Below are 16,226 nucleotides of genomic sequence, written 5' to 3' on the forward strand. Positions count from 1 at the left end.
AACCCAAACTGAGCGTACGATGAAGGTCTGGTCTTAGGGATGCACATTTTAAGTAATGGCTTTAATCGATTAATCAATAATATGTGAAATAAGTTACATGTGGTTTAAGCTTTAACCACTGACTTGATCTATTTTTGGTGCAAAAGCAGAGTCGGCTACATTAGGAGTTAAAAGAAGAGATGACGTAAAGTAACTTGCACGATAAATAAAACAATGACACTTTACTGCTTATACTGAGTCTATTAAATGGCTAACATGTAATATCAGTTTGCATATAATATCTATTTGTAGCTTTTTAGATTGCAAACTACTTTTATTTGGTATTTCATATTTTATTTGGATGCATTTGAAAAACAGGTATCTGATAACTGATTGAGATACTTTTTGATACATTGGAGCCCATCTCTGATTGTCAATTAATACATTTTTTATTTTATATATATCATATGTGAAAATCATGATTAGTGGTTAACTTGTTCAGTGATCAGATCAGAGATGTTTGCTGCAGATGCCGTCAAAACATTCACACTTGAATCGAATGAGTAAATGAACGTGGTATGTTGAGTTAGAGTGTCTGTAGGTTTGACTGGAAGTGTTCTCAACCTGTCAGGCAGGAAGTGTTAGCACATCAATTACGATAATGAGGGCTTGGCCGACTATTATTTTAAAATGTGCTGCCTTGTTTTTGTAAAGGAGTGCACTACACTTTGGGCTTTAAAGGAACAGTTCACCCAAAAATGATAATTCTCCTCCCCTCCATGTTGATGGAAAGTCAGGTGAAGTTTCGTAGTCTGCAAAACATTTCTGGAGCTTCACAGTAAAACAGAGTTGCAGCATTCTGCTAAACATCTGAAGCAGCTGGAGACTCGATTTAAAACGTAAAAAACAAACAAACAAAATGGCTCCTCCGACATCCCAGATTGATTTAAAAACACGTGATTTCGGCTAAAATATACACACTCCAGTCAGTCAGCAGACATACTGCTGTAGCAGCGTTATTTTAGATCACACTACCTTGCTCGGTGTGACCCTCCCTACTCTGCCTCTCAGCTCTCACCAAAGATTGAACAGAGGTGAGATGTCTCACTCCGTAGCTAAAACAGAGCGTGCGAGAAACAGTGTGAAAAGGGACGCAGCAGCGATGCACCATATGAGAAAAATAATGTGTTTTTTGAAAATTGAAGTATGTAAAGCTTTTCTACTGGGACCCCCAAATAAAAGTATGAACCTGACAATAAGCACAATATGACCTCTTTAATGTGGCAGCTGTAAAAGTGGACTTTCTACTCAAGGATCAGGAGTCTTTTTTCATATCGGCACGTTTTTTTAATGATACTGTGTAGTTTGAGTCAAAATCTATGAAAAAACAAACATAAAAAGTATCATAAAAAGTATAATATATGCCTGTGAATTACTCCAGTACAAGACAAAACACTCAGAGCTGTACTTATGAAAAGTGAAGTCGAGTAAATCCACTTGATCCTGACAGCTACCCGCCACCTCTGACGCGTGTGTGGATCAGAGGCGGGTCCCATGTGTGTTTTTTTCACTGCTGGCAGCTGAGAGGAAGTTGTTTTAAGCCACAGTTTAAACACGACGACACCAGAGGAGGCAGCAGTTTCTCTCTGACGACATTCCTGCCCTCCATCCTCTCCACCTGTCCGACAGGTGTTACCGGCTCACACAGGCGCTCGCAGGCGCACGGATCTGTTCATGCGCACCGATGGGCGAGTGTCTGCGCAAAGCTTGTCCGTGTCTGGATTCACTATGGGAGAGGATTTTCAACGACAAAAAGCCTTCTGGAGGAGGAGAAGGGAGGGTAGATGTGAATTTAGGAGGGAGAGACGGCAGCGGCGGTGCGCAGCAGAGTCCACCGGGCCCGAGTCCGCCTCAGATCCAGGAAAGAGCATCGGAGAGCGGCTCCGTCTACACGGCGCTGTGGGCGTTTGAGTCCCGACACCCGGACGAGCTGTCCTTCCAGGAGGGCGACCTGTTCAGTGTGACCAGCCGCAGCGGGGACTGGTGGACCGCACGGAGGATCGACAAGAACGGGCGCGTCCTGGACTCCGGGATCGTCCCCAGCAACTACCTGGCGAGGGCCGAATCACTGGAGATGCAGCCGTGAGTGGACTTTTATAAATCTTTTGTTTTTTTTAATGCTCTCTTTCATTTCCAAGAATTCTGATGAAGCAGATCTGAAACTAGTTCCTTCTTCATTTGAGATTAAGTTTAAAGTTTCAGGCAGGCTGTTGGATCAGAACAACATAGACCTGAAACGTGAAACCTTAGTTACAACTTTCCCAGAAATTCTCGTCACAAGGAAGCAACAACAACAACAACAACAACAACAACAACAACAACAACAACAGAGGTATAAAGGTGCAGTTATACATGTGTTAGGCTTTAAAGGAACAGTTTACCTTTTAATGACAATTATCTCCTCACACTCATTCTGATGAAGTCTCGTAGTCGACTAAACATTTCTGGAGCTTCACAGCAAAACAGTGTTGCAGCATTCTGCTAAACAACTGAAGCAGCTGGAGACTTGTTTTAAAATGTAAGAAACACTTTTAAAAAAACATGACATGGCTCCTCGGACATCCCACATTGGTTTGAAAAGACGTGATTTACATCCTCGACAACCAACTCTTTTAGCTGCGCAGCTACAGAGAAGAGTTCAGCTTAAAACAGGACGTAAATGACGTCTTTTCAAATCAATTTGGGATCTCAGGGCTTCTGGACAACTAGATTACACCCATCAAGCCGTCGGGAGCCATTTTCTGTTGTTTATTTCCAGCTATTTCAGTTGTTTAGCAGAATGCTGCAACACTGTTTTGCTGTGAAGCTCCAGAAACGTTTTGCGGACAACTTCACCTGTCAGGTGAGAAGATAATGACTGAATTTCATTATCAGGTGAACTGTTCCTTTAAACTCTTTCGTGCCTCCAGCTCCAGCCACATGGATCAGTTACCGGATGTAAAACATCTTTTCTTGAGAAAAACACATCCAAAGCTGTCACTTCCTGCCTCTGAAGGATCCACAACACTTCTTTTTTTATGACTTTAGTCAGAGTCCAACTTGAGTCAATGTTGAAACTCTGCCTGATGTTGGCGACTGTTCAACGATGCTGAGAGTGATTCACTGCCTCGACCAGCTCAACCTTTCACAGTAGAAGTCTAGTCTATAAAATCTTCACGTGTAAATGTTTTACGTGCTGATCAACACACTTTACAGTCTAACTTGACACATATATGAACCTCAAAGAAGCTTCAGCTGCATCAACGTAACGTCAAACAGGAAGAAATTAATTCCACTGTCACACAATCTACTTCCTATGAACTGAACCCTGAGCTATTAATACATATACACACACAGACTGTGAAAATGATGCTACCTGTTGGACTTGTTATAATTTGTCACAACATGTGACAGATGCATGAACACACCGTCAGTGACAGATGACACTTTGCACTTCACACTCGTCAAACTTCGCGATCTTATTTCACACATTTACTGTAAACGTTGCAGCTGCAGCAGTGAAATGTCACAATATTTACAACACTGGAGACTTAATGATACACTTTATGTAATCGAGGGCGTCGCTTTGTGTTGAAAACAACAGTTGGGACATAAAGGCTCAGCAGGAGAACATGTTTGAAGTGATTTTCAACATGGGAAATATTAGGAAATGTGACATTTACCCTCAAAGACCGAGTCAGCCGCCGCTCATCCCATCCAGTGCTTTTAAAAGAAACTAACGTGAAGAGTTTCTCAGCTTTTCAGTGGCATCACACACATGTTGTTTGGACATTCAGGGCCACCGTAGTGAATGTGATTACACCGCCATGTTCTGCAGCATTGATTCATCAACGTTTCTTTCTCTGGGTCAAGCTACTTTTGTTGTTTCATGTCCGATGGATAATATATTTCTCTGATAAAAGTCATCTACTTCCTGAATTGTCAGTGTACACATCTACATATATTAAATATAGGACAGCAGCTGTTTTTCGCTGCTCAGGAAAGGCAGATTTAGACAAAAATTCACATGGAAACCCAACCAAGTATCTCTTTTTAAATAAAAAAATAACAGTAAAAACAAAAATCCTTATGAAAATATAAAATATAAACATAAAATTGGGACTTTAAATGCACCAGACTGAATCTTGACGTTCTCCTGAATCAGGTGAGGTTCGCCACGTGATGCCGACTGCTGATTATGGTTGGAAAAACAAAATACCTGCAGATCGGGCACCAGAAAAAATGTTCCATGACTTTGAGGATTAATAAGTAAACGTCAGAGTAGATAACGAATCTGGCAAAATGTTTTTTCACCTGCAAACCTTTTCTTAACGGCCTCTCAGGGCTTCTGTATACAAGCTTTTTTTCAGAGCACATTTAACTTTAATTATGCTCTTAAAAAGTAAAAAAAACAACTTTTTCCAGAAGTAGTGTGAACATTCCCGCAGCGTCAGAGTGAATAACATCTATGACAGTAATTTTTGAAGAGGAAAGACTCCTACAAAACTATCACGTCACTTGTTCCCACACATTTTACATTTCCCTGCAGCGTGTTTGTAACTTTGATTAAAACCACACAGGGACTTTTTCATTCACCTCCTGCTGCTGTTTATCTCCCCCCCTCCCCTTTTGTCTGTAATGAAAGTGAGCATTCATACAGCTTCATATCAAGATCTGTGTCCTCATTCTCTTATTCGCTCTTTTGCATCACGTATCTGCTGCCGGCCTTCTGTTTGAGTAACGCTGTGAGAAATGTCAACAACGACCCGTTCATAATGTCAGTCCCGTGTCCGTGTGTCTCCGAGCAGTGATGCAAACTGGGACACAACACTGCGACAGGCCGGCCTCACCACTTCTTGTTTTGTCTCGCTCTCTGACTGTTTATTGCTTCAACAGAATGGGAAGTGTGTAACGCGCGGTTATTCCTGTGTGTCGACAGGTGCTGCAGAGCTGAACTTAATTATAGAGCTGCTGGTTTTTATCATTAATTATATACATTATGTGATTTTAGATTTATGTTATTTATTATCATTTAATGTCCACTTTAAACATCTGAGCCACACGTTGCAACAAATTAAGATTAGCGGCAATAACAGTTTGCTTAATTGATAATTTTATGGTCATACTCAGGAGTCACATCTGAGGCTGCAGCTGACGAACTGACCACCAAACGTTTGACGATTCTCTGTCCAAGACAAGTTCAGAAGTCTTTGGACTGACAGTCACACTCATCTCTGAACTTTGCCTTCATCTTTATCTCAACGACACACCTGTAAACGTTTATGACTGCTGTACTGACAGAAATATGTCCTCAGACAGACAGACAGACGAGGTGAAAACCGTACCAGCTGCATCAGAGTGAACAGGAGCGATTGGAGCTGTGATGAAATGATCCGCATCTTAAAATGAATGTGGACCAGGGCCGTGAAGTGTGGTGCCGAACGGACCCCCCTAAAAACTTGGTATTTCGCTCGGGGGGGCGGCGCCTCACGTCCTGCGTCACACAGAGTGTTTGTGCCTGATCCGCGTTCGATGGCTGCCGTTGTGTGTCCCGTCACTTATAACTTCAAGATTATTTTTATGTTTGGTGATTCTGTCCCGTGTGAAAACCAAAAGTGAACGTTAGGTCCAAAAACCTAACTGAGTATCTTTATTCCCTCAGTCTAACTTCGTAGTTTTATTGCCTGAACTTTACCAAACTGCGACTGAAAAGTGGAAATAATAATAAGTCTAGTAGTAAAAAGCGCAAGAAACAAAACCCTAAATATGTGCAGGACACAAACTCTGGTAACACACCTGAAGACCGAACCTTTCCAAAAATGTTTTCCAGCTGAAAACGTCTCATAAAACCCGGGTTAGGGTTAGAATATGTGCACTCAGAGCAACAGGCTGAGACGGTCACGGAGCTGGATGAAGCGTGCACCGCTACATCCTGCAAAACCACGACCATCCACGCAAAACACCAAGTTTTTAAGGATCCCAGGTGACAATGGGCCCTTTCCTGCTTTCTACCTCCTTAGTTCCAGCCCTTAGTTTGTACAGTTCGCCGTGACACTCACAAGGTGAAAACATTACCAGCCGACACTGCCGCAGCTGATAACCACAATCAACAAATCCCACTTCCAAGAGGTGAAAGAAAATATCAGCTTGAGGACATTTTATTTGACCAACGAGCCAAACAGGCTCCGTGTATTCACTCCACTGCTTATGGTAGCCGAGCTTTCAGCCTCCGGGAACCATAGACGTGTTGATTCGTCACGGTCTGGTTAGTTTGAGCCAGAAAAAACACTTGGTAAGGGTTAGGAACGGATCGTTGATCGCTGAAAACGGTGTCAAGGTGCTAAACTACATCTCTCTACCTCGACTGTAAGATGTTGATATGATGCGTATGAAACTTATTCCAAATATGGTTTGAGGATATATTATCTTCTATCTACACACCATCTTTGATCATTATTTTGAATTTTATGTTAAAGAGAAAAGGTTTGAGGCCGAGCACCACTTCCTTATAATCACTTTTATTTATGTCTTTCCGTCTTGTTCCAGATGGTTTTTCGGGACGATGAACCGCTTTCAGGCCCAGAGCCACCTGCTGGTGCCGGGAAACGACGAGGGAGCTTTCCTCATCCGGCACAGTGAGAAGGACAACGTTGGATACGTTCTTTCAGGCAAGACAAAGACGGAGATGGAGGTGAAGGAGGAAAAAAAACGAGAGGCGTTTGGTGTCTGTGGGTTTTAAAAGAGCGAGTTTCACTTCAGCTCAAAAACTGTTTTTGTATATTTGGTAAGAAAATGAGATACAGAGGAAGTCGGTCGGTCTTCCAGCTGAAAAGTCACCCAAGACCTTAAAAAGAGGTTACAGCATCTGTACAGCGAGATCCATTTCACTGAGGAACATCCGACCCAGTTTAAGTGACACTCAACAGTTTAAAATGGTGCTTCCACGTCAACGTACATAAATCCTGTTGGTTAAACCCGAGGCGGACGTGCTGAGCTCAGACCTCCACCAGAGCTCCAGACTGACTTTTTGCAGCGGGGCGCTTTACTTTGCATTGAGGCGCACCGGCACATATTTTAGGTGCACCCAGTAATACATTTTAATTTAATTTCTTAAAAAAAGAAATAATAATAAATGATAAAACAGTGAGCGATAAACGTTTTAATTTAAATCACAGCACGTGCAGAAATAAATTGAGATAACCTCGAATGTTTAAACAGGTTTAAGAAAATCAAGTAAGGTAATAACTCATCATTACAACAGAAACAGGGTGACTAAATCCACCTACAGTCACCTCTTAAGATTTGCTCATCGCTTCCTTCCCAGTTGCTCCTCCATGTTGTACAGTCACGAGACATTTAACTGATGCCCTTTTAAAGAGCAGCAGCACGAGCGTAACCAGAGAAAATGTCAGTATTTATGTTTTCCATCAGATTAATCTGCGTAACCTACAACAGAGAGAGGCATCCGACAGGTCTGCTGAAGACTGAAACACGTGGGACGCAGCCTCAGTGTGACACATCACATAAACGTATAATACATGAGACAAATCTTATACAACCGAGGATCTTTTTCGACCCCCTCTGCTCGTCTCTGACTGTCTTTGTGTGAATCTTTCTGCAGTGAGGTCCGACAATCGAGTGAAGCATTTTAAGATCCTCCAAGCGGCAGACGGTAATTATCACGTGGAGCACAACCGTCACTTCAGCTCTCTGATCGACCTGGTGGAGCACTACAACACCAGCGGCCTGCACAACACCGGCGCACTGGGAAACCCCTGCAAGAGGGTAGGACGGGCCGTGTTTCTGTCTCTCTGCTTCTTCATTTAGTTTGTTCCTCTTAATTCTGGTCGCGAAAACAAGAAGTGTGGACATTCAGAGGTGACGATACAGTTGTTGCCATGTTGGTGAGATGTTTTGATATTGTTTTCTTGCAGCTGAGCCTGAACACAAAATGTCAGGCTGAATGAATTAACTTGTGATCATTAGGCTCAAAACATTGTACATATGGATTTAAAACGTGTTTTTTTACTTGCTGTAATCGTTTCTCTGTTGAATACTCGACAGTGAAAGATTCATTTCTAACATCCCCCAAAACGAAAGGATGGACGTGTGCAGTTTTCATGTCGGTACATGATTTTAAACACCTTTAAGCCATGAGTACGACGACACTTTAGAGCTGTTCTGGTACATTGAAAGGAATAATAAATAGGAAGGCATTCAGTAGAGTGCATACCTCCACCAAGGCCCAACAGTCCTCCTTTTGTACTCACTCAAAGATACCAGTCATAAAAAAATGTTAGATTTTTTATAACTCCCTGAGACATTAATGAAAATGTAAAAAAAGATTCCTGAACAAAAGTTCTGGTCGAGACTCATCCTCCACCCGAGTTTGGTAGAAATCTGTTCTGTAGTTTTTGTGGTTTCCTGCTGAAAAACCAACAAACCAACTGACTCAGATGAAATCTTCACCTCTTCAGCAGAAGTCAAAATGGGGCCGGAGAGGGGGGGTTTATTCTGAGGAAATGTCTTGTCAATTTCAAAGATTAAATTTCTAAATTTACGATAAAGAAATCATAAATTCTCTGAGATCATAACGGCATAAATTGACGATATTATCAGGAGCATCCAGACTTTACAGAGACGAGCTGAGGGACCAATTCAGAAGAAAACTTACTTTACTGCAATTTATTTACTACAAATTCACAATTTAAATCTCAGATTTTGTCTCAGATTTTCACCCCATCATGCTCTGTATTTTTTTTTTTTACCAACATTGCTCCTGACACACAATCGTACTTTCGGCTTTAAGGACAGTTGTTCTGTTATCACAGAAAAGATCTTTTGTTGCTTTTTGTCAACTAGAGTTGAAATTATTCAATGGAAATGATCAGCTACAACTATTTGATAAATAATTATGAAGGTTTGTTCCCAGTTTGACCTTCTGAATTGTGAGAATTTGCAAATTTTTTTCCTTTATGTGACAAAACAAGAGATTTGATGACTTCTTTTTTTATTTTTTAGACTAATCCATCAATAGAGTCAATATTTGGCAGATTAAATGAAAATAAAAATAGTCGTTCCTCCTATCAAAACTTAGATATTTCACGCTTCCCAAAGTTATTTTTACAAATTGTTCAACATTCATTGAGAATCTGGACCAAGTGCGTGCACATGATATACATCTAAATCCTGCCTGTATGCACTGATGAGGATGTGTTCACTGTACTTGTGTGTTTCATGACCTACGAGTCTGTATGTGTGTTTCCTCCCTCAGAAAAAGCCGGTAACCCCGATCGTGGATCCTTGTCCGAAGGATGAGTGGGAGCTCCCGAAGGAGGAGTTCACCCTGGAGGAGGAGCTGGGCAGCGGCTACTTCGCCGACGTCTACAGTGGGCGCTGGAAAAACCTCATTAGAGTCGCCATCAAGATGCTCAAGAGCGGTAATTCATCCTCTCTGTTCAATAGAAAAGTTTCTCCAAGGCCCAAAGTCTTGAATAGTAAAATGTTCTGTGAACAAATGAAAACAGATCTTTGTTTGCTCTCCAGTGTTTAATACAAATGTGCATTGTTGGACCACATTTGAGTGAAACCGGGTGTGTTCTAGTGTTGTTAGATACCAACATTTTGGTATCGGTACCGGTACCAACATGTATTTTGATACTTTTCGATTTCGGTGCCGAGGGGTATTTTGTGCGTCTGGTCATGATACATATGTATATCGGAGGCAAAAGCTTTTGACAAGGTGTCATCATCAAGGTCTGAAGATGATATTTAGTGAGTGTGAAGTCTGTGGCGTTAAATCTGTAGGACTAGTGAAATAAAGTACGAGGCGTAGAAATGAAAAAAACTTAATGGGAAAAGCCATAAGGGGGCGTTAGGGGGCGCTACTGAGCTATCGTGCTGCACATGAGGGCAGTTATAGTATCGAATTAACGTACTCATGTGTAACGAGCTACGGGCCGAATCTGGTGACACATGACTCATGCAGCCAGTGTAGTTACATGATCCCAACATGATTTTGAGTCAATTGATCACATGACCTGGAAGCTATTGAGCTAACATGCTAATATTTACATGTAAAAAATAATAAAAATTAATAAAAAATATTTAGAGATGTAAAATGTAAAAACAAGAGGTGTATCTCATGCAGCCAGTGTAGTTACATGATCCCACACTGATTTTGAGTTAACTGATCACATGACCTGGAAGCTATTGAGCTAACATGCTAATATTTACATGTAAAAATTAATAAAAAATAATAAAAATTTAAAAAATATTTAGAGATATAAAACGTAAAAAACAAGTCTTGCAAATTAGCATGGCCTACATCACGAGATTCAACAGAATTCAGGGAACGTGTGGATATTAGGTTTTTGAATGTGCGACAAAGTATATGGGAGTTATAAGCCAAAACACACTTTCCTTGATTATAGCACCACCTAGTGATGGACGTTCAGGACGAGCATAGACTATAACATTTTTGGCCAGGCCTAATGTGTTTGTCAAATAAAATGCCGTTTTCATCTACGTTCAGGCAGTGAAAACTGCGATCATTTCGGACAAAGAAAAATACTGCTCACTACAGAAACAATAGGGACATTGCAGGTTATCTGCTGGGGCCCTAATGAAACTGGCACCAGAGCACCACCTAGTGACGGATCAGTAAAACCTTCAACAGATGTCCTCAGGAGGGCATTGGCAATGAGTGTAGCAAGTTTTGTGTTAATGGGACCAACCGATGTGGAGATATAAAATACTTCAATTTAAAGAGCGCCACCTAGTGGGCATCGGGCGAGATTTTGTACAGAGCCTTAGGGGCTCATGGGGAAGTAGTATCTTGAGTTTCATGTCATTCGGACGAACCAATGTGGAGATATGCAACACTTCCTGTTTTGAACGAAATGTGCAGGAAGTTGTTATTTAATAACTTGAGTATTCTTTGGAATATCAAAATTGTTTTAATAACTTTCTGTGAGAACGGTCCACAGATGCTGTGTGCAAAGTTTGGAGTAAATCGGTGAAATTGCCTGGGGGGAGTTTGAAAAAGTAGGTTTGCGACATTTCGGGAGCTAGCACAAAAAAACGTAGGCGGATATGGGCGTGGTGTGGGAGTTATTAGCCAAAACGCACTGTCCTTGATTATAGCGCCACCTAGTGATGGAAATTCACAACGACAACAGATTATAAAATTTTTCTCCAGGTGGGACATATATTCCAGGTTTGGAGAGTTTTGGGGGATGTTCAGGCAGTGAAAAATGCGATCATTTGGGACAAAAAATGGTCGCGCTGTTGCGGGCGCTGCAAGTACCGGTCCCATTCAAATGCAATATAGCACCGTTGCCTCAGTACCCCGGTACCAAATTAGTACCGGTATACCAAACAACCCTAGTGTGTTCATACAGGTAAAGATAATGAGAGTAGAGTCGGTTCCAGTTTTAGCATGATAATATGTATTGTTACACCTCAGCTGCTGACAGACGAGCAGGATTGTTGCGCGTCCTGTTCTGTGACGATCAGTCGGATTCTTTTCTGGTCGAGTAGAAATTCGTTATCATTTTTGGCTTTGAGGACGTGCTAATGCTACGCTCTGTCTTGTTAGTGTTCAAATAGTCACAACACGTTGTTTTCATCCAGAACAAACAGGATCAACACCTGCAGAAAGTAAAGTGAGAGCCGGTCGGTGGAGTTGACAGATGAGCCATTTTAGAAGCATGAAGCTGAACCAGTCTGCTGTCAAGATCGCTCAGCTGACTAACAGTTCTGCACAGTCATGATGAATACCTGCTTTTCTGAGCAGAAAGCAGAGGAAGAAGTACTGATCCAGCTTCTGTACTCCAGTAAAAGTAATAGAGTACAGGCTCTGACATGTACTCATCTCAGTATCAGAGTAAAAAGTCTCCCTCTGAAGGACATTTGTCCTATAATATATTAATAAAAGACTATTAAAGTTAAAGGTAGAGTCAGTAGGATTTGTCCCAGCTGTTCCTGAACGCACCACAAAGATAGTTGATAGTTGAGTCTCATTCCCAGGACGTCAAATAGCCACATGTTGGGTTGGTAAAGCGTCCCGAGCAGCAACAAAGAGAGAAAATAAGAAACTCTCTGCAGATACGAGACACTAACACGCCTTTTCTCCCCATTCCAGCCTCCCTCTCTGTCTGTTCACGTCTTCTTACGTCTTTGTTTCGTCTCGCTGCGTCTGCCGTGCGTGATGCGCTCTGATAGGTCGACATCAGTCTTGTGATGTTGGGAAATAAAAACGCAACAAGCCTGTTTTGAAAATGTGAGCAGGAGAAAGTTCAGATATTTGTGTCCGAAGAGTCAGAAAAAAAGTCCAGATGCCTGAAGAATGATAAAGTATTTGCACTTTGTCACTTCTCATCATTTCTAAGAATAAACGTTTCTGTTCTAAAATTCTTTATAATCAAGTTAAGAAAGTCCCGTCTTCTACGTAATTTTAATCTTCACCACAACTTCACTGCTGTAAGTTTATCATATTTGTTAAATGGTCCAAGAGTTCAGCGTGGTTTCCTTGTTGTTTCTCCTTCTCCTCTTCCTCTTTTGTCTCCGTTCCTCTTTTTTCATCTCTGGGTTTCTTCTTTTTCTTCCTTCTGTCTGCCGGTCGGTCTGTCGCTCAGACTCGGAGCTGAACCACAGAGAATTTCAGAGGGAAGTTCAGATCCTGAAGAGTCTCCGCCATCGTCACCTCATCTCCCTGTTTGCTGTGTGCACGGCCTCAACGCCTTACTGGATCATCACGGAGCTGATGGAGAAGGGCAGCCTGCTCAGCTTCCTCCGAGGTAAACCTCAGCGTTTCCCTGTTTGCCTCTTATGTTGAAGTTTAAGTCGGTCAGCAGCGTTGGGCTCTGAAGCTTAAGACATGTTGAGGTCTGATTGTTTGTCTGTTTCAGGTCCAGAGGGCCAGAATCAAGACATCGCGTCACTCGTTGACATGGCTGCCCAGGTGGCTGATGGGATGTCATACCTGGAGGAGCAGAACAGCATCCACAGAGACTTGGCGGCTCGTAACGTCCTGGTGGGAGAGGACTACACCTGCAAGGTGGCCGACTTTGGACTGGCCAGAGTGATCAAGGTAGCGGAGGGAGGAAAAGTTTGTGCATCTCTTTGGAAGTCAAATCAAATTCTACAGTTTTTTTTAAGACAAAGATTTTCTCATCCAGGAGCCGTTTTACATCACAGAAGACAAGAAGATCCCCTACAAGTGGAGCGCTCCGGAGGCCATCAGCCACGGGAAGTTCTCCAACAAGTCAGACGTCTGGTCGTTCGGTGTCTTGCTCTATGAGATTACGACCTACGGAGGCGTTCCTTACCCAGGTTGGTAGAAGGACATGTGTCTTTACTTTTTAAAAAAATGAAATACCAAGACAAAGTCCTCTGGAAAGTAAGCGAGAAGAGAGAGAGTCACCATTATTCAAGACAAAACAATGCCAAACAAGAATTTATAGTAATGTTCAGATGTGGTGACTCTGTAAGGCAGTAAAACACTGGGACAAAATCTTGTAGGAACATTATTCATCCACTTCTCTCAGCAGTCCTTGAATCTTGCTTTGCTGTCACAACCCTTTCAGCAGAATAAATATTAGCTAAATATGTTCCTGCAAAACCACAGATTTCTTTCTTTAGGTTAAAACTTTACGTTGCGTTGAGGTTGATTGTCTCCTCTCTCATCACAACGCGTTGCTTATGCTCTGCTTCGGTTTAGGCACAAACACCAATTGGGTTCAGAAAGCATCGTGGTTTAAGCTTAAAATACCCATTTTGGTCGCCAGGATCATGAATGAAGATCGTCCGCCTTCCTGTGAAAAATAGCTGGTTGTGACGCCACAAACGCGGCTGAAAATGTTTTTTGTTTGGACTCATTTTTCCACATTCAGGCACCACTGTTTTGTTGGTACTTGCAGTATTTCTTTCTTTCTTTGAAAAGGTTTAATCCAATTTCGGTCTTTTTTTTAAAGCTTTTTACGGTTTTCACTTGACGGTGGTTGGGGGTGGGGTTTGTTAGATGTTAGATGTGACAGACGTTTCATGAATGCTTCTCGTTGTAAGTTATATGCTGCTGCTGGATGTCTAAATTCCCCTCTGGATCAATAAAGTATCTATCGGTTGATCTATCTGTCAACCTTGGAAGCATCTGTGGTTTGCAGAACCTGCTAACATTATATCCTGCAGATTGGGCTGGTACCGGTGTTTCAGTGGAAACAAATGTTTAACCACTTCTGCCCTCATATTTCCTCTCTCTACCTGCTCTCCTCAGCTTTAAGCAACCTGGAAGTGTTCCAGCAGGTTGCCAACGGTTACAGGATGCCAGCTCCGTCCAAATGTCCCAACTTCCTCTACCAGGTCATGCTGAAATGTTGGAGCACCGAGCCAGCCGACAGGCCGGACTTCAAGTCCCTCAAGGTCCAACTGGACAGCAGCTCCTACGAGCTGGAGTGACGGCTTCGACGCCCTGCAGTACACACTCCCCGCCACAGGGGAGCAGCAGAGAGAGACACTGAGCAGAGGCGGTGATCACTGAGGCCTCTTCATCAACAGAAACTAAACTGATGTTACTTCAAGAAAGACCGATTGTTTGTGTTTGCAATGTGCAAACCTGCAAAGCTTTCTGTGGTTCATTCAGTCCGGTCGGGCCGCAACGATTCATTAATTTCATTGTCGATCAATCTGATTTGTTTTTTTGTTTTGTTTTTTAAATGCTGGAACTATTCGAAATAAATGAATTGGCAACAATTTTTATAATCGATTAGCCATTTCAGTCATTTCAGTTAAACAAAAATGACAATAATTCTGGTTCCAAGCTGTCCAACATGAGAAACTGCTGGTTTATCTGGTCTTTAATAGTCAACTGAAATAACGTTGGATGTTAATCAGTTAATTAAGACAGTAATGTGGAAGATAATGCAGATAACTCACTAACAAAATAATTATGTACCTTTAACTTTCTTTCATCTGATCAACAGACTGAAACCCAAATACATTCAGTTTCAAACGCAGCAAATCGTCCCATTTCAGAGGCTAGAACAAAAAAATCAGTTCTTCAAATCAGTTATTAAAATAGCTGCTGATTAATTTCCTGTTGATTGAGTAGTCCGTTAATGGACTGATTGTTTCAGCTCGTACTGCGTTCAGGTGGAAAGCCACGAACAACACAAAACAGCCAGTGAGTTTTAAGGTTTGCTTTAATCTCCTTCAGAAGCTCATACTGGGACTCTTCATCAGTCTATTAAAACCTGTTTGACTTGAGACAGCTCTTGAAAATTGAAACAAATGTCAGAGACTCCACTCCAAGTGTAAAGTGAAAGAAAGAAGAGGTCTGAAAACATACATGGATCATCTCCAAAGACAGGTAGATGGTCCACAGCTTACAATCGTATCACATGATTTTTACCATCAGAGGTCGTTTGACCATTTGTTGATTGTTATTTAAAGTTTCGTGGATGAGAGGTTCTTACAATGCACAGAGAAACAGGGAACATCTCCACTTCTATGACAACTGGGCCAAACTATCTGCTCACAAAGATGGAGAACGATCAAACGTTTCAGAGGACTGAATGAGACACAGTCTCCCTCTTACTGGTGCTGGATGAAGTGGAAGCAGAGCAAAATTCACTGAGAGCTCAAACTAATCAGTCTGTATATATATCGTAGAAATAAAAAAATATAAAAAAATATCCTAAATAAATGTTCAATGAAGTGCTTGGTAAAGAAAAATAAATTGGACCCTTCAGCTGTCTGCAATATTTACCTTTGACCAGCAGGAGGCAGCACAGTATCTTTTTCCTTTCTTATCCAACTAGTGAATGAAGACGGGTTTCTTTCAGCAACAATAGCCACAATTCACTGTCTGTCCTTTAACACATCGTCTTCCAGTATTCAAACAGCTTCTCTCAGATCTAATGCAGTCTTCTCTTCGCTGCTGTAAACTGGAAATGCTCCAATAAGCAGCAAAACTGATGAGAAATCACATGAAAACAGATGGAAAATACAGTAAATCCTCTTCCTCCAGACGAGCATCCCCAGCTGTCTTTTTGCATCAGTGCTACAGATCAGTGTGTGACCCCTTAAAACAAACAATGCCAACTTAAAACTGTTTTTTGAGTCCTGAGGAAGTAAAATAAACCTGACTGGAAGGAGGTTTAAAAAATTTAGGAAGCTTTGTGTGGATTAAAATAAACAGACCAACAATA

The 16,226-nt window shown here is 41.7% G+C and overlaps 1 protein-coding gene across 1 annotated transcript; it reads left to right on the top strand.

Moving 5' to 3' along the window:
* Positions 1-1,620: 1,620 nt before the first annotated feature.
* Positions 1,621-14,778, top strand: ptk6b (PTK6 protein tyrosine kinase 6b). The gene is made up of 8 exons (XM_084367019.1): positions 1,621-2,121; positions 6,565-6,686; positions 7,640-7,803; positions 9,293-9,458; positions 12,657-12,818; positions 12,930-13,111; positions 13,200-13,353; positions 14,294-14,778. Exons 1-8 carry the CDS (start codon positions 1,724-1,726, stop codon positions 14,473-14,475), a joined length of 1,530 nt encoding a protein of 509 aa, XP_084223145.1. The 5' UTR covers positions 1,621-1,723; the 3' UTR covers positions 14,476-14,778.
* The last annotated feature ends 1,448 nt before the right edge of the window (positions 14,779-16,226 follow it).

This window comes from Pagrus pagrus (genome assembly GCF_965226575.1).
Source record: "Pagrus pagrus genome assembly, chromosome: 11".
Classification (NCBI taxonomy): domain Eukaryota; kingdom Metazoa; phylum Chordata; class Actinopteri; order Spariformes; family Sparidae; genus Pagrus; species Pagrus pagrus.

What these genes read in the sequence shown, in the direction of transcription:
- ptk6b (XM_084367019.1), top strand. Translation starts at nt 1,724, where the DNA reads ATGGGCGAGTGTCTGCGCAAAGCTTGTCCGTGTCTGGATTCACTATGG. An exon ending in GAATCACTGGAGATGCAGCC is followed by an intron (nt 2,122 to 6,564) that starts GTGAGTGGACTT and finishes GTCTTGTTCCAG; the next exon opens with ATGGTTTTTCGGGACGATGA. An exon ending in CCTGCTCAGCTTCCTCCGAG is followed by an intron (nt 12,819 to 12,929) that starts GTAAACCTCAGC and finishes TGTCTGTTTCAG; the next exon opens with GTCCAGAGGGCCAGAATCAA.